The sequence below is a fragment of the Gossypium hirsutum genome, chromosome D05 (assembly GCF_007990345.1).
Source record: "Gossypium hirsutum isolate 1008001.06 chromosome D05, Gossypium_hirsutum_v2.1, whole genome shotgun sequence".
In the NCBI taxonomy this organism is placed as follows: Eukaryota; Viridiplantae; Streptophyta; class Magnoliopsida; order Malvales; family Malvaceae; genus Gossypium; species Gossypium hirsutum.
The window spans coordinates 37,960,159-37,975,343 of NC_053441.1; the positions used below are offsets into that span (position 1 = coordinate 37,960,159).

General features: G+C 35.3%; 2 protein-coding genes across 2 annotated transcripts; one reads left to right on the top strand and one right to left on the bottom strand.

Annotated features, from left to right (window-relative positions):
- The first annotated feature begins 5,067 nt into the window (after window positions 1-5,067).
- On the top strand, window positions 5,068-11,004 carry LOC121203146 (calmodulin-binding transcription activator 4). Its single transcript, XM_041094775.1, has 12 exons — window positions 5,068-5,188; window positions 5,328-5,453; window positions 5,568-5,683; window positions 6,006-6,094; window positions 6,212-6,747; window positions 7,130-7,248; window positions 7,560-7,650; window positions 7,748-7,971; window positions 8,086-8,795; window positions 9,079-9,661; window positions 10,137-10,427; window positions 10,733-11,004. The coding sequence occupies exons 1-12, from the start codon at window positions 5,176-5,178 to the stop codon at window positions 10,823-10,825; spliced, it is 2,991 nt and encodes a 996-aa protein (XP_040950709.1). The 5' UTR covers window positions 5,068-5,175; the 3' UTR covers window positions 10,826-11,004.
- Window positions 11,005-11,102: 98 nt separating this feature from the next.
- LOC121203140 (nuclear transport factor 2B) lies at window positions 11,103-13,081 on the bottom strand. Its single transcript, XM_041094776.1, has 2 exons — window positions 12,535-13,081; window positions 11,103-11,385 (listed from the first exon to the last, which is right to left on the bottom strand). Exons 1-2 carry the CDS (start codon window positions 12,826-12,828, stop codon window positions 11,311-11,313), a joined length of 369 nt encoding a protein of 122 aa, XP_040950710.1. The 5' UTR covers window positions 12,829-13,081; the 3' UTR covers window positions 11,103-11,310.
- Window positions 13,082-15,185: the final 2,104 nt, after the last annotated feature.

The following is a 15,185-nucleotide window of genomic DNA, read 5'->3' on the forward strand; positions in this document are numbered from 1 at the left end:
TTTCCACTCGTCTTCTTTTGTGAGAACTATTTCTTCATTTTCTAATAGTTTCGGTGCATCTCCTGTGTCAACTTCTTTACCTGAACTTTCTAGTTCCTTACCTACAGTTTCAATGTTTGTTCCAATTGTGTCATCACCTAACAATTCTACTCCTAGTTCGTCTCAACCTCATTCACCTTCCTTACCCAAGTACATATTCCATGATCACTTAAAGTAAAGTTGGTATCTTTAAACCCAAGGTTAACCTCACCAAGGTAGTCTATTTGTCAGGTTCTACTCCTACTAATATTTATGAGGCTATGACTCATTTTCATTTGCAGGCTCTTATTGCAGCACATGGTCTATAGGACTGCCAGTATCAAAGGAAGCCATTTTCTCTAGCATCAAATACTAACAAATTTGTTAACTTCTAACTAGATAAGTAATAAACTGCGACCAACGACAAAACCATGGATTAAACTATATTTGACTACATTTGATGCTGTTAGAACATCAAAAGCATGGATTAAAATCTAAGCTGCGACCAACGATACAGTGGTAACCAGAGAAGACTATAGGCACAGATCAGTGAGAGCAGAGGTGACATTCAGCATAAACAGGGGCCAAAATCTTTCTAACTATAGACAAGAAACCAATTCACAAAACTATGGACAAAAAACCAATAACATAAAGGAACTAACCCAGAAACCGATTCACAAAAATATGGACAAGAAACCAATAACATAAAGGAACTAACCCAGAAACCGATTCACAAAAATATGGACAAGAAAATATACCTTTCTAAAGCAAGTCTGTGAAGAAAGTCTGCCCAAAACAAGCCAAACACCACAGTCAAACTAGCAGAAAACCCAATCAAGAGATCTTAGACAAAAACAAGCAAAAAATCCCCAAATCAATTTATAAAAAGAAGAAGAAATTAAGGGGGGAAAGGAGCCCGAAACCAGATCAAGGGAGAACGAAAGGGAGAAGGGAGAACGAAACCAGATCGGTGTAGAGAGGAGAAGGGAGAACGAGAGTGTAGAGAAGGGAGAACGCTGGAAATTCTGGAAAATGTCTTACTGATTCCAAATCGGTAAGATGTTTTCCATAAATTGGGGCCTTTTTTACCCGTGTTTGTAAAACATTTTCCCTTAGGATTTCATTTTACACCAACCAAATGCTGGAAAATCCGGAAAATATTTTTCGAAAAATATTTTCCACCAATCAAACGGAGCCTTAGATCTGAAACGAAATAGAAAAAATTAAATCTTAGAATCTCAGATCTGAAACAAAAACCCCAAAACAATAAAGAATCAACCAAGAACCGAAACACTTATTAATAGGGGATTCTTGGAAGCCAAGAACACAAAATTGAACTTCAAGAAAGAATCCAATCAGCCGAATCTGACAATTGAACACAAAACAACAAGTTAATTTAAAAACTCAGCAAACCGAATTGAATCAGAGATAGGATAATTGGGCAGCAAGATCAATTGCAAATTATGAATAGAAAACGTTTTCTTGCTGCCAAGAAGGGTGTCGATCAGCTTCTTGAAGATTGAAAAGGGCTAGAAACGCAACAAGAACGAATAAAACAAGTTAATCAATGAATCGGCACAAGCAGAAAAATCTAAAGAAAAATAAACAGCAATAAAGATAAGGAAAAGTCCTAAGAAGCCTTGAAATCGAAAAAGATTTCACAACTCCCTTCAAACGGCTCTAATCTCCCCTCCGATGTAAGCACACGGTAAGAAGAAGGCTGAAGATGGCTTCCACAATCAAAAAGATTGTTAAAACTACTTCAAAAGAAAACTCAAGAGAGAATTCTTGGAGAAACTCTAAGAGAATTTTAACTCAACAAAAATTTGAAAATTTAATGTAATAATCAATGTGTTTTTCATAAGGGTGGCCGGCCAAGCCTTAATATAAGCCTCCTAACTATTTTCCTAACCCTATTAGGAAATCTAAAAAAAAAACCTAATTGCTAATTTCAAGGGGAAATTTGGCCAAGGCTTTTAATGGGCTGCTTGGGCTGAATTTTTTTACATAGGAATTAAATCATAAAGTCTAAAAATTAAAACTAGTTATTTAAAATTTTACAAATTGGGCCACTTTGACAATTTGGCCTGATTTTCAACTAAGTCTAATTTAAATTTCTTGATTGGGCTTGGAACGTCTTATTGGGACTTGCCTTCAAGAACTTGGGCTTATAATCTGTTTTCTACCAAAATTGGTTCGTTGATGCTCGTAACTGAGATCCAATACACCTTAGCTACAAGATTTGGTTTCTTGGGCCAAGATTTCCAAGATTTGAAATCTTGATTTTCTTGATTCTTGAAATCGCTCAAAACAACAAGATTGGACTAAGATTCGGTTTCTTGATTTTCTTAAAAACAAGAAAGTGAATCTTGATTTTCTTTTTCCATTGTATATGCATCTAAGGCCTTGCTAATGAAGTCTTGAATGATTCCATTTAGTTTCGTACGCATTTGCCTGGCCTTTGACCTTGTTATTGGGCCTTGTGGTAATTTGAGCCCATCACGTTCTTGAGCTTGAATTGGATCTTTGTGACTCGTATCAACCACTCTAATCCTCACTCAAAAACAATCACAAGAATCAGCGGCTGATATTGTCGTTCAAGATTTTGATTTTTCTTCCTTGAGGCTTGTTAAAGTTCCTAAGCGTCATTACTTTCTTGTTTCTTTCATGGATTCTCACAAAAAGGTACTTTTACTTATTTTTTTCAGATCTCATCTGCTTTCTTTGCAATCGTTATTTTTAAAAGATTCACAATTTTGAACTACGATTGTTGTTTTTTTAATGTAAAACAAAATAATTAAGGAGACATTTTTCATTTAAGAAGCTAAATCATGGATTTGTGTGGTTTATATATGTTCTTCAACAGCTTCGAAAGAGTGACCTGGATCTAGATCCACAAACTCAGCATCGTCGGTGAAGCAAATGGATCCAGGTTTAGGTTTTTTGTTGATACCGGGTTGCATTCATCTCCAGTTACTCCAACCATATGTTTTGAAGAAGAAAAATGGTGTTTGGCAAGAGAGAAAATGAGAGAAAAAAATGGCAGCAATCATGTGTCTTGAAGAAAAAAAGTGGTGTTTGGCAAGAAAGAATATTAGAGAAAAAATTTTTGTTAAATAGATGACATCATCTATGATGTCGTGCGCTTATGTGGCATGCCACATGGGCTATTATGTTGACCTACAGTTTGATTAACGGTCAACTCACGTTGACCGTTAAAATTGGACTAATTTCTTAAAAAATTGTAATGTTGAGGGTGTTAATCAAAAAATAAAAAGGTCAATGGCACAAAACCAAAAGCCCCCAAACGTTGAGGGTTTTTTTTACAATTATGCCTAAAAAATGATTTGATTCTTTTTAAAAGGTTGAGGGTCATTTAAGTCAAAAAAAGAATAGAGCCAAATTGACAAAAGATATAAACATTGAAAGTTAAATTTAGGATTATGTCAAACTAAAATTAATTCTAAAAAAGGAAAAAAAATATTTTTAAAAAATAAATTAGTTTCCGAATAGAAAACCCAGATAAATCTTTGTACTAAAATTAATTATAAAAAGGAAAAAGTAAAAGAAATTAAAATCATCAAATAAATTTTCTTTTGTAAAAATTGAAGTTATACCCGTAGAAATGGAAGTGAGTGATTAAAATAAAAATTTATTAAAATTGGGTGAATAAAATAAATATATAATAATATTAATTAACGAGGAGTGATTAAAAATAAAAATTATTAAAATTTAGTGATTAAAATAAAAACAATTATTAGCAATAGTGCCCAATCTACAAAGTTTTTATTGGAAAAAAATCTAAACACGCAGGGATTCATTACTTAAAAACAGGGGTAATTTACTAATAAAAGCCGTTTTTTTTCAAAATTTATCGAAATGAGTCGATTTTTTGATTATTTACCGGAATGGGCCATTTTCCGCGAAATCGCGTCCACGTCAGCGCGATTTGCTTACGTGGAAACAAATCGCGCCTACGAGGACGCGATTTGTTGACGTGGATGAACAATTTATGTTTTTAAGCTTGGAAAACTTTGAAAGGCCATAACTTTTCGCTCGGTTGTCCGATTGAGACAATTTTCTTTTGATTTCGAATAAATTTTCGAGATCTAGGCGCTGACAAACTGTCGAAGGCGGTTTGCCACAGTTTTCATCGAAAAATATCCTTTTTTGCCCCTAAATTTTGATTTTTTCGGTTTAAAATTGAATTTTGAAACATTCAAATCATTATTTTCCTTATTTATTTGAAGTAAACACCGGATATTTTTTTACAGAATTGTCTTATATCATCCTGTTATAGGTATAAGTCAGCTCATTCCACTTTTGAGAAGTTCCCTAAAATTTTCCATTTTATTCAATTTAGTTCCTAAAACCTAAATAGTCATATTTTCAAATCTAAGCTTCGTTTTTCAATTTAAATTCAATTTCATCCTTCCATAACATTCAAATATTATTAAATACAAAAATTTCATGCTAATTTTGAAATAATTACACTTTAGTCCCTATACTCGTAACTAACAAATTATACTTTACAAATTAGTCCCTATTCATCTCTAAGCAGTTTTTCAGCGCGTAGATCTCAAAAAGTTATTCAAAATAAAAAAAAATCGTCTCAATCGGACAACCGAGCCAAAAGTTATGGCCTTTCAAAGTTTTTCAAGCTAAAAAACATAAACTGTTCATGCCACGTCAGCAAATCGCGTCCTCTAGGGCGCGATTTCCGTCCACGTCAGTAAGTCGCGCTGACGTGGACGCGATTTCCTGGCGCGTACCCTGACATCGCGCTGAAGTGGACACGATTTCGCAAAAAATGGACCATTCCGGTAAATAATTAAATAGTTGACCCATTTCGATAAATTTTGAAAAAAAAAGGTTTTATTGGTAAATTACCCTAAAAACAGTGCGGGCGGGACGTTGACATATTGGACAAGTCAACAGAGGTGTACTAAGAATTGAAAAAAAAAAGACATACTTAATACAACAGCCAATTAAAACGTGCCACGTCATGGAAGGCAAAACTCCGCGTTTCATACGAGCAGTAGCAACTTTGTGGTTCCAGTGATTTATTAAGCTTAATTACCTCGTAGCTCCAGTAAACAGCTACGGTTCAAATGACAAGGATCGTGGGTGTTTTGAATTTCTTATAGAAAATTGAAGATGGCGCAATCAGGTGAAGCTATGATTTTTGTTTGTTCTTTGAGTTTCTTCGTTTACTGCTTTAGTTGGATTAAATCTCAGATTTAGGGTTTTAACTATATTAGAAATCACTTAAACACAGTTTTCTTTCTTTCTTTTTAATATGATCTCAGGGTATGATATTAATAATCTGTTTCGGGAAGCTCAATCTCGGTGGTTGAAGCCAGCTGAAGTACTGTTTATACTACAAAACCATGAGAAGTATCAGCTTCAGCAAGAGCCTCCTCGCAAGCCAACAAGTAAATTTTCTAATTTGAACTTTAATTTGAACTTGAACTTTCGTTAATCATAGCTTTAATGCTGTTATTTACATATTTGGATGTCTGTATTATTAACTGGAATTATATGTATAGGTGGCTCATTGTTTCTTTTCAACAAGAGGGTTCTTCGGTTCTTTCGTAAAGATGGCCATAGTTGGCGTAAGAAGAAGGATGGAAGAACTGTCGGGGAAGCCCACGAAAGGCTTAAGGTTTTGTCAAACACCATTTGCATTTTGGTTTTCTTTTATTAGATGGAAATTATGTAAAATTTGTGCTTTTGTTATTTAGAAAATGAAGGAACCACTTGAATTGTGCGAAATAATCATAAATGTGAAACATTGGCCAATTGTTTGATTTAAAGTGAACCCTTGGTGCATAGGGAACATCTGTTTACATGAATACTTGAAAATTGATGGATATGTATTTCTTTGTTAGTATTAACCGTTTAATACATTTGACTGTTCTAATGTCAATGGAGTTTTATATTGATATCTTCAATCAGAGAGGTGATGTTATTGCATGCATGGCCAGGTTGGTAATGTTGAAACCTTGAATTGTTACTATGCTCATGGAGAGCAAAACCCCAGTTTTCAGAGACGTAGCTACTGGATGCTGGACCCGTAAGTCTACTTGCTAGTATATTTATTTACATTGTTTCATGTTGTGATACGGAATATTTAGTTAGTCATTTTGACCGCTGGGGAAGCATATTTACTAATGGGTTAGTACTTTTGCAGGGCGTACGAGCATATTGTTCTTGTTCATTATAGAGAGATAAATGAGGCTAAGCCCAGTTCTGCATCCACTGTGCACTCTTCATTATCCAATTCTGCTAGGACTCCAAGTCCAATCTCATATACTTCTCAAAATCCTGGATTTAACTCTCTATCTAGTGATGTACATGAATCATATCAGAACTTACCTAGTCCTGGGTCTGCTGAAGTTAGCTCTGATATAGTCATTAAGAACAATGGAATAGATAATACAGTAGAGTATCCCAGTCCAGATGATCTTCAGGTTGTTCAAGCTTTAAAGAGGCTTGAGGAGCAGCTAAGTTTGAATGAAGACAGCGTGAAAGAAATGAGTCAATTCTACGGCATGGATGGGGATACAAATGATTCGGAGTTTCAGGAATATGGAAGGGAGATCACCAAGCAGGAGCAACAGGCAGATCTACTGTATGAACCTGATAATATCTTTCAAGATCACCTTTATTCCCAACCGGCTAGAGTGGAAAATTATTCAAATAGTTCCATGCTGCTTCCCGATGGAGGTTTGTTAGTTCACCATTTCTTTGATGCTCAAAATTGTCAAATTATACATGCTTTATATCATATTCACCACCACACTTAGGAAACTTGTAAATTTTGAATTTGCCCCCACATCCCCTCTCTAGTCTTAGAGAAATGCAAAAGAGTAATGAAAGGAAGGAACAGAAAAACAGAAGAAAGACAATTTGAAAACATTGTTTCTGTTTGAAACTGCATTTCCTTTTTTGGCTTTCAAAATTTGTGGCGAACATGAACATCCAACAGATTGACTGCTGTCAAATTTAATGGCTAGCCTCTCTTTCTTTACTGTTCCTATATTTCTTGGTTGACTCTTGAATATGATGAATGAGTAAAGAAGCTGAAAAGAACAGCTAACTTTTGTAGGTAAAAATGGAGGACATAGTCAAGTCTATGGCAATGATAATTCAGATGGAATCCATGAATCTCAATATTGGAAAAGCGTATTTGACTCATGCAATACTCAATCAGCTGTTAACTCCAAGGTAAAGACATTTCCCCATTGAACAGAAATGTCAAAGCATGGAAACTATTCTAGTATCTGCAATAAACTGTTAAATATCGTTTTTGTAATTATTTTGATAGTAGGTTTTCTTTTAACTAAGGTTATGGAGGATATCTCCCAATTTTTAGGTATGGGATTTGGCCCCCTGACCTATGGTAACTCCCATTCTTAACCGTGCATGCCTGACCCAGTTAACCACAGCTCTGTCTTATGGTTAATTTTTGAACTAAATATAAGATCAGGATTTTTTTTCCCCCAGCTGTAAGGAGAGTTTTTTTGTCCTTCAAACAGGGAAAACCACTATCTTCTTTGAGGATGAGAGCCACTGAGCAACAGGAACAGTCTCATTTGCTGAATTTTAATGGATCGAGCATTGAAGCCTGTATGATCTCCTTCTATCTTGATAAGCATTTGATTCTAGAAATATTATTATCTAGTTTATTTTCTTACATTCTTAAGACTATCTTTTTCCCTACCAGCTCCCATACTGCTGCATCAAGAAGTTGGAAATGTTGACATTCCTGCATATTCTTCTGCAATAGAATCTTTTGACACCAAGTCTGATAATTATAGAATGTTTTTCAACCAAGAAGAAATAGGAATTCCTCTTGCGACAGATTCAAGCTTAACTATCGCACAGAAGCAGAAGTTCACAATTCGAGAAATTTCTCCAGAATGGGGTTACTCCAGTGAGCCTACAAGGGTGTGTATGAGGGAATTCTATTTCTTCTTTTTTCTTTGTCACTGATTCTTGCAGTTCTTTATCTTTACTCCTGCAGTCAATGCTTAAAGTTTAAAGCACGGTTCCCATATGCAGGTCATCATTGTTGGATCTTTTCTCTGTGATCCATCAGAATCTGTCTGGGCATGTATGTTTGGGGAGACTGAAGTTCCTATTGAGATCATTCAGGAAGGTGTTATTTGTTGTAAAGCTCCTCCTCACCTTCCCGGGAAGGTCACACTCTGCATCACTAGTGCTAATCGTGAGTCCTGCAGTGAAATCAGAGAGTTCGAGTATAGAGTTAGTAGTAGTAGTAGTAGTAGTAGTAGTAGTAGTAGTAGTAGTTGCATTCGGTATAATTTATCCCACGCAGAAGCTCCTAAAAGTCTTGAAGAGCTATTGTTACTTGTAAGATTTGTAAAGATGCTTCTGACTGATTCATCATCACAAAAAGATAGCATAGATTCTGGAGAAAATTTTTCGGAAAAGCTTAAAGCTGATGATGAATCATGGAGTCATGTCATAGAGGCTCTTTTAATTGGCAGTGGGACTTCCTCTGGTACTATTGATTGGCTTCTGCAAGAGCTTCTAAAAGACAAACTGCAACAATGGTTATCTTCTAGATCCAAGGAATCAGGAGATCAGCCAGGCATCACCATGTCCAAGAAAGAGCAAGGAATAATACACATGGCTGCTGGATTGGGCTTTGAGTGGGCCTTAAATCCAATTCTAAACCATGGAGTCAGTATAAACTTCCGAGACATTAACGGATGGACTGCTCTTCACTGGGCTGCAAGATTCGGAAGGTAAAAGAGAATTGATTTACTTTCTCTAACTTTATTCACTCTGTCTCTCTCACAATTAATATTTTAACAGAATCATTAAGGATTATTACTTTCACAAAACATAACAATAGCACTGGCATCCCCTAATTCAGCACATGCTCTTTGGAATTTTTTAACCAAAGAAAAAAAGGGGAGGGGTGAGGTCGAATGGCAAGTTTAAGGGGTCTAGCTGTTAGATTTCATATGGACTGCTAATACGATGCATCGAACTTGCTGAATGATGTGAACTTTCTGTTCTTAGCAGAGAAAAAATGGTTGCTGCACTTATAGCCTCTGGTGCTTCAGCTTGGGCAGTGACAGATCCAACCTCACAAGATCCTAGTGGTGAGACCCCAGCATCTATTGCTGACTCAAGTGGTCATAAGGGACTCGCTGGTTATCTTTCAGAGGTAGCTCTTATGAGCCACCTTTCATCCCTTACACTGGAAGAAAGTGAGCTTTCCAAAGGCTCGGCTGCAGTTCAGGCTGAAATTGCTGTTAATAGTGTCTCACAGGGGAGCCTTGCCACCAATGAGGATCAACTTTCACTTAAAGATACATTGGCTGCTGTCAGGAATGCAGCTCAGGCCGCTGCACGTATACAAAATGCTTTCCGTGCACATTCTTTCAGGAAGCGACAACAGAAAGAAGATGCTGTTATTGCAGCTAGTGTAGATGAGTATGGTATCAGTTTGGGTGAAATCCAAAATCTTTCTACCATGTCAAAGCTAGCTTTTGGAAATGCCCGTGATTACAACTCTGCGGCTTTATCTATTCAGAAGAAATTTCGAGGCTGGAAAGGTCGGAAAGACTTTCTGGCACTTCGCCAGAAAGTTGTGAAGATACAGGTATCTTTACTATTTATCAGAATTTACAGGTTGTAAAGATTTTCTTCCCTTTCTTCTCTCTATGTGAGTGTCAGATTTCAGCATGTGCCCAACACAGATATGTTCAATTTTATGTTAAGTTTTCCATGTATTAGAGGATCTTTGGAGGATTATAGCCCCATACCTATATGTTTGAATAGACTTGAACCAAAGTAGTCTTCCCATCTCTACCCTGTCCTGTCCTTATTCACCATGGTGTGTATGAGATGTGGAATTATACACAGATATGTTCAGTTTCCTCCAAGTTTATCATATATTGGGATCTTTGGAGAGGGTTATATCCCTCATGTTTGGATTGCATGGGACACGGATTCTGTAAAAGAAAATAAAGAGTTGAAACAACATAGTCTCCTCTTGCTCCCCTGCCACATATTTATTTACCTTGTTCGTGTAGGAGATGTGTAATGTTTTAAAATCTTTTGGCATTTGGTATCAGGCCCATGTGAGAGGTTACCAGGTGAGGAAAAACTACAAGGTTATCTGTTGGGCTGTTGGTGTTCTAGACAAGGTTGTACTTCGATGGCGCCGGAAAGGTGTAGGCTTGCGAGGTTTTCGCAGTGAGTCGGATTGCATTGATGATGAAGAAGAGGACATTCTCAAAGTGTTCCGCAAACAGAAAGTGGATGTAGCAATCGATGAGGCAGTCTCACGTGTGTTGTCTATGGTTGATTCTCCAGATGCACGTCAACAATATCGCCGGATGCTTGAAAAGTATCGCCAAGCTAAGGTAAGTTAACCTAATTTATCACCTAATCACCTGCTTCTGGAATTTTTTATATTAGTAATTAGGAGTAGCCACAAAAGGTTTAAAACCGGTTTGAAAGTCGATTTTCGATTCCTAATTTAATCGGTTGGTTCACTTAAATGAGATTTAAGCTTCTAAATATATTAAAAAGTATATGATTTGATACTGATACACTTTTAGTGGAGTCTTTAAAATCGAAAGTCCAAATCATTCAAGTTGGGAGTTTTACTTTTTAGCAGCTTTAATTTTTGGAAGGGATTATAATACAATGCAATCATTGTTTGCAGGCTAAACTTGTTAATACAAATGAACCAACAACATCAACTTCTATAACTGATGGTTATGATATGGAAAGCGACGATCTTTCCTATTTCCCATAGTATCCCCCCCCCTCACCTTTTTTAAACCTAATTTCATAGTTTCCTGAATTTGTTGTATAAATAGCCAGCATCTTGACATAGTTTGTAACTTTGATTTGCCCATTTACCCTGTAGTTGTGCTGTATGTGCTTCTTGTAATTAGTAACATCTGTAATTTGATTTCTTATGGGGTTGATTTATCTTTTAGGACCTGATAATCCCACCTAGGGATCGCACTCACAATATGCATACAAATTTCATATATGGAAAATGTGCAACCCTAAGCTAAAAAAGATACTTTCAATCAAACATCCAATTCATAAATATTGTCTTTCACTAACTCCGCCAATCATGCAACAAAGAAAGCTCTGAAATTTTTGAAGACACATGGAAATAATGATTAAAACATAAAAAGAATTTTCCGTTTTCACATTTAAGAACGCCTAAAACTGAACAGGGAGCTGAGTGCCAAAACATTGTTTGTTTTGTATCCTTGGATTGCATCTTTATGCATAGTTCAACCTGAATATGTCATTCAACACGTAGAAGCTTCCCTGCGGTGTTGGCATCAAATGAAACATCTAAAAAGAGCAAAGAGACCTCGGTTAGTAGAAGCAATAAAAATACGGTGCCAAAATATCGGAACCAATGGCACTGAATTTTTTCCAAGTTAATCCTTGACATGATAATTGTTATCATATTGCGACTTGAACTAAACACTGTTTCCCATATTAGAACTTGACTTGAACTAGACAATTCATTTGACCAACAACTTGACAATTGTTCCCGTTGGAGGCTAAGCTTTAAAGTTTTCAAGGAAATATGGTCAAATAACTCGAGACAAAAAAAAAAAAAGAATTCAGCTCAATTTGGGAGCAATTGCCATGGATGTGGGAGCAATTGCCATGGATGTGGGAACAATTGCCAAGTTCAATACTAACTTGAACCAAAAAAAAGTTAAGGCCTTGGAAGTAGTTGCCAAGTTCGGATTTCAAAAATGATGATTTAACCCTTGGCATTATATAGATGAAACTTGTATGCTAATACGAAAGCAAGACAATTTAACCACAAGGTGATGAGGAGAAGAGATGTCATAATGGGTTTCTTTTATATCATGCAGAGTCCCAAGAAACAACATTGAGATATATGCCCGGATAATGGTTCATAGAGTACAACGAATTAATCATGTTCAAGAAAACATATGCAGGCGAGCAGAAAACTTATACTAGCAAAGAAAGAATCAGTCGAACCTATCTTCCAATTGCGGATAGGAATATCCGGGAAGTCACGAAGTTCAAATACTGACATCTTTTTGAAAGGTAGTCATGACAATTTTCGACGTCCAATTTGATTATCTTACATTTATTTAACCTTCTCGAGTTTAATTCCAGAAAATGCATGCACGAAGTTCAATTTGAATATCCAGGAAGTCACGAAGTTCAAAATGAATGCAGAATATGCAATTCCAGAAAATGTAATGAGCAGTAACTATCATAAACAACAAAATCACACTTAATTGAATTGTTAAGATCCCGAATCCACTGATTCAATCCTGAGCCCCAATTTTTACCAAATGAAAAACTCAGTTCTCTAGCAAATCGCATAGTGAAATTAAGACCATAAATTAAGTCATAGATCGATCACCTAACTACGCATAAAAACCCTAGAACTTCTTTTAGAAAAACACGAATAATAGAGATGAACAAAGACGTAAGAGAAAATATAATTACCTGGCTGAACTTGAGAGCATGCTGTTCGCCGGCGAGTTGGAGGGTACCACTGACGAAAACCAGCATGCCGCCAGCGCCGGAGGGCTGACAATCGACGGTGGTGATGCTGTGCTGACACTGCTGGAAAGGAAGGCTGGTGAGCTTAGCGACGATGCTCTGAGAGCCTTGGATCTTTTGACCCTCGAAGGTCAACATTGAACCGTCCTGGTAGAGATTGGCTAGACCGGCCCGGTTCGCATCGAACGTCGTGTAGTAGTGCTCGACGAACACCTTGGCTACTGCGTCTGGATCCATCTAACTAATTTTTCTCAATATAAAAATTATTATTTATTTGTAAGCGATCTGAGTTTGAGCGGTCGCTTCAAATTCACGCAAGTGGAATAGAGAGAAAGATGGCTTTGACTATATATAGAGAGAGAGGGGAATGATCTAACGGCTGACTTTGAAGCATAAAATAAAAATCCTAACAACTGGCTTGCATTTCTATCGTTGATTTTATTTGAATTTTTGCAAGGGGTCGTCGCTCTTGCGTCGCGTCAAAGCAACGTAGCCACCCCCACCTCTTCCCCAATAATTTTTTTTTTTAGGCTGTTATTGCTAATTGGATTATTGGTAAGGTAAAAACGTGTATAGTAGGTTTTGAAAAGTGTTTTTTACATAACACGCTTTTTGAGTTTGAGTTGTATTTTCTGTTAATTTCGAAAGTAAATAATTAAAGATAATTAATTACATTGTTAATATTTTTTATTAAATTATATGTGATTTTGATTGGTATAATAATAAATTTAATTTTTAAAAAGATTTTATTGTACTCATTGGAGCCAATAACCTAAAATAGAGTACACGTGGCCTTTACATTGAGTTGTGCCATCTTGATCCCATTCATCTTCATCCTTTGGTACAATGATGGAATCGCTTTCTCTTTTAATTGGATTATTTTGCCCATTGATGACCACCCTCCAAACTTTATAATCATTGGCTTGGATAAACAATTTCATTCTTGTCTTCCAATAAAAGTAGTTGTCACCATTGAATAATGGAGGTCTCGTGGTGGAGTGACATTCTCTCAACATTGTTGTAATTTGCTCAAAAGTCATCAAACACACTTCTTCCATGGTGGATACCTTGTGATTTTTTATCTCCATTGTTGTATAACTTGAGCTTCTCTTAAATATTTTCTCTTTATGGTTAAATCGTCTCTAGAATTCTAGCTCTGATACCAATTATTAACTCAATAAACATAAAGAAGGGATGAGATGAATTGGTGTTTAAAAACAGAAATCAAAAGATTAAAAATTGACATAACAATTTATAATGGTTCAGCCTTAATTATTTACTTTTACTACGTTAAGTTTTTTCAACTAAGGATTTTCTTCAATTCGTTAATTGATATATTTCAAGGACAAGGTATAACATATAGAATATTTCCCCAGACTTTCAAGGCTTAACTAGAAACTCTTTTTCTTTTACAAAGGTAAAAAAGATGTAAACAGTAAATACCTCTCTAAGGTAGGTGTTTACAAAATTAAGCTCTCTCAACAAGTGTTTACGTATAAAGACTGAACATGAGAAGTAAGTAAGAATAAATATTGAAATTTAAGCTCTTGAATCTTTAAATCTTATTTTTTTCTACTTCCTAGAGTGTATTGAGGCTCTATTTATACCCCTCATTGATTTCTAGCCATTTAGACTAGTTAGAAGGAAGTTAGAGCCGTTAGAGCTATCAATTCATCAATTAAAGATAATATGTAACAGTCCATTTTCCAGTAGTGTTACAAACTGTGGTTTTGGGACCACAATTCTAACGTGCCAGTCCGTAAATATTAAGTATTTAATATTTACGAAGTTATTAGTGTCGTATTAAATTTTGATTAAGAAATTTTATCATTTAGTTATTTAATTAAAGAAAAAGAATTAAATTGTAAAAGTTGGAAAAGAGGTTTGTTATTAATTTCTTTTAATTAAATGGCCTAATTAATTAAGGTTAAAGGACTTATATTGCAAATAAGCCAAAATTTAATATAGTGGTCGGTTGATTCAATAATGATTGTCAATTTTATAAGTTATTATATGTTAAAGGTTATTAAAATTATAATATTTAAAAGTAAAAAAATAAAATATTAATAATACTAGGAAAAGATGATGGTTTCTTCTTCATTTTGACTTGGTTCTTCACCGAAACCCCATTGTTGATACTTGATAGTTAGAAGCTTCGGTCACTTATGCCTCTTAAATGTAAGTGATATATTGACGTTTTCTTCATGAATTTCATGTTTTTGTGTTAGTTGAGTTGAAATCTATCTTGTTTAGGGGTTAATTTGTAAGATTAGTTAAGTTTAGAAAGTATACTCTAATGTTTTTGAAGCCATTTACTTGAAAGTATTTTGTTTAGGTGCTTGAGGTTGACTTTGTGTTATTTTATAGAGTAGTTTGGTATAAATTTGGAAATTAAGGATTTAATTGAGTAATTTGTAAAATGAGAAGGATTTCATTATAAATTTAAGGATATTTGAGTTGTATATTAAGGGTTAAGTGTTCGGCAATACGAGGTTTATGTATTAATTGTGGATTTTACTTGTTTAATATTAGGGATTAAATTGTATGGAATGTAAATATTTGGGACAAATGTATAAATATTGTAAATAAGAAAT

Coding starts and splice junctions, on each gene's coding strand:
- LOC121203146 (XM_041094775.1), top strand. Junction 6,748..7,129: donor CATGCTGCTTCCCGATGGAG/GTTTGTTAGTTC, acceptor TAACTTTTGTAG/GTAAAAATGGAGGACATAGT. Junction 9,662..10,136: donor AGAAAGTTGTGAAGATACAG/GTATCTTTACTA, acceptor ATTTGGTATCAG/GCCCATGTGAGAGGTTACCA.
- LOC121203140 (XM_041094776.1), bottom strand. CDS start 12,828: ATGGATCCAGACGCAGTAGCCAAGGTGTTCGTCGAGCACTACTACACG. Junction 11,386..12,534: donor ATGCTCTCAAGTTCAGCCAG/GTAATTATATTT, acceptor TGCTCTTTTTAG/ATGTTTCATTTGATGCCAAC.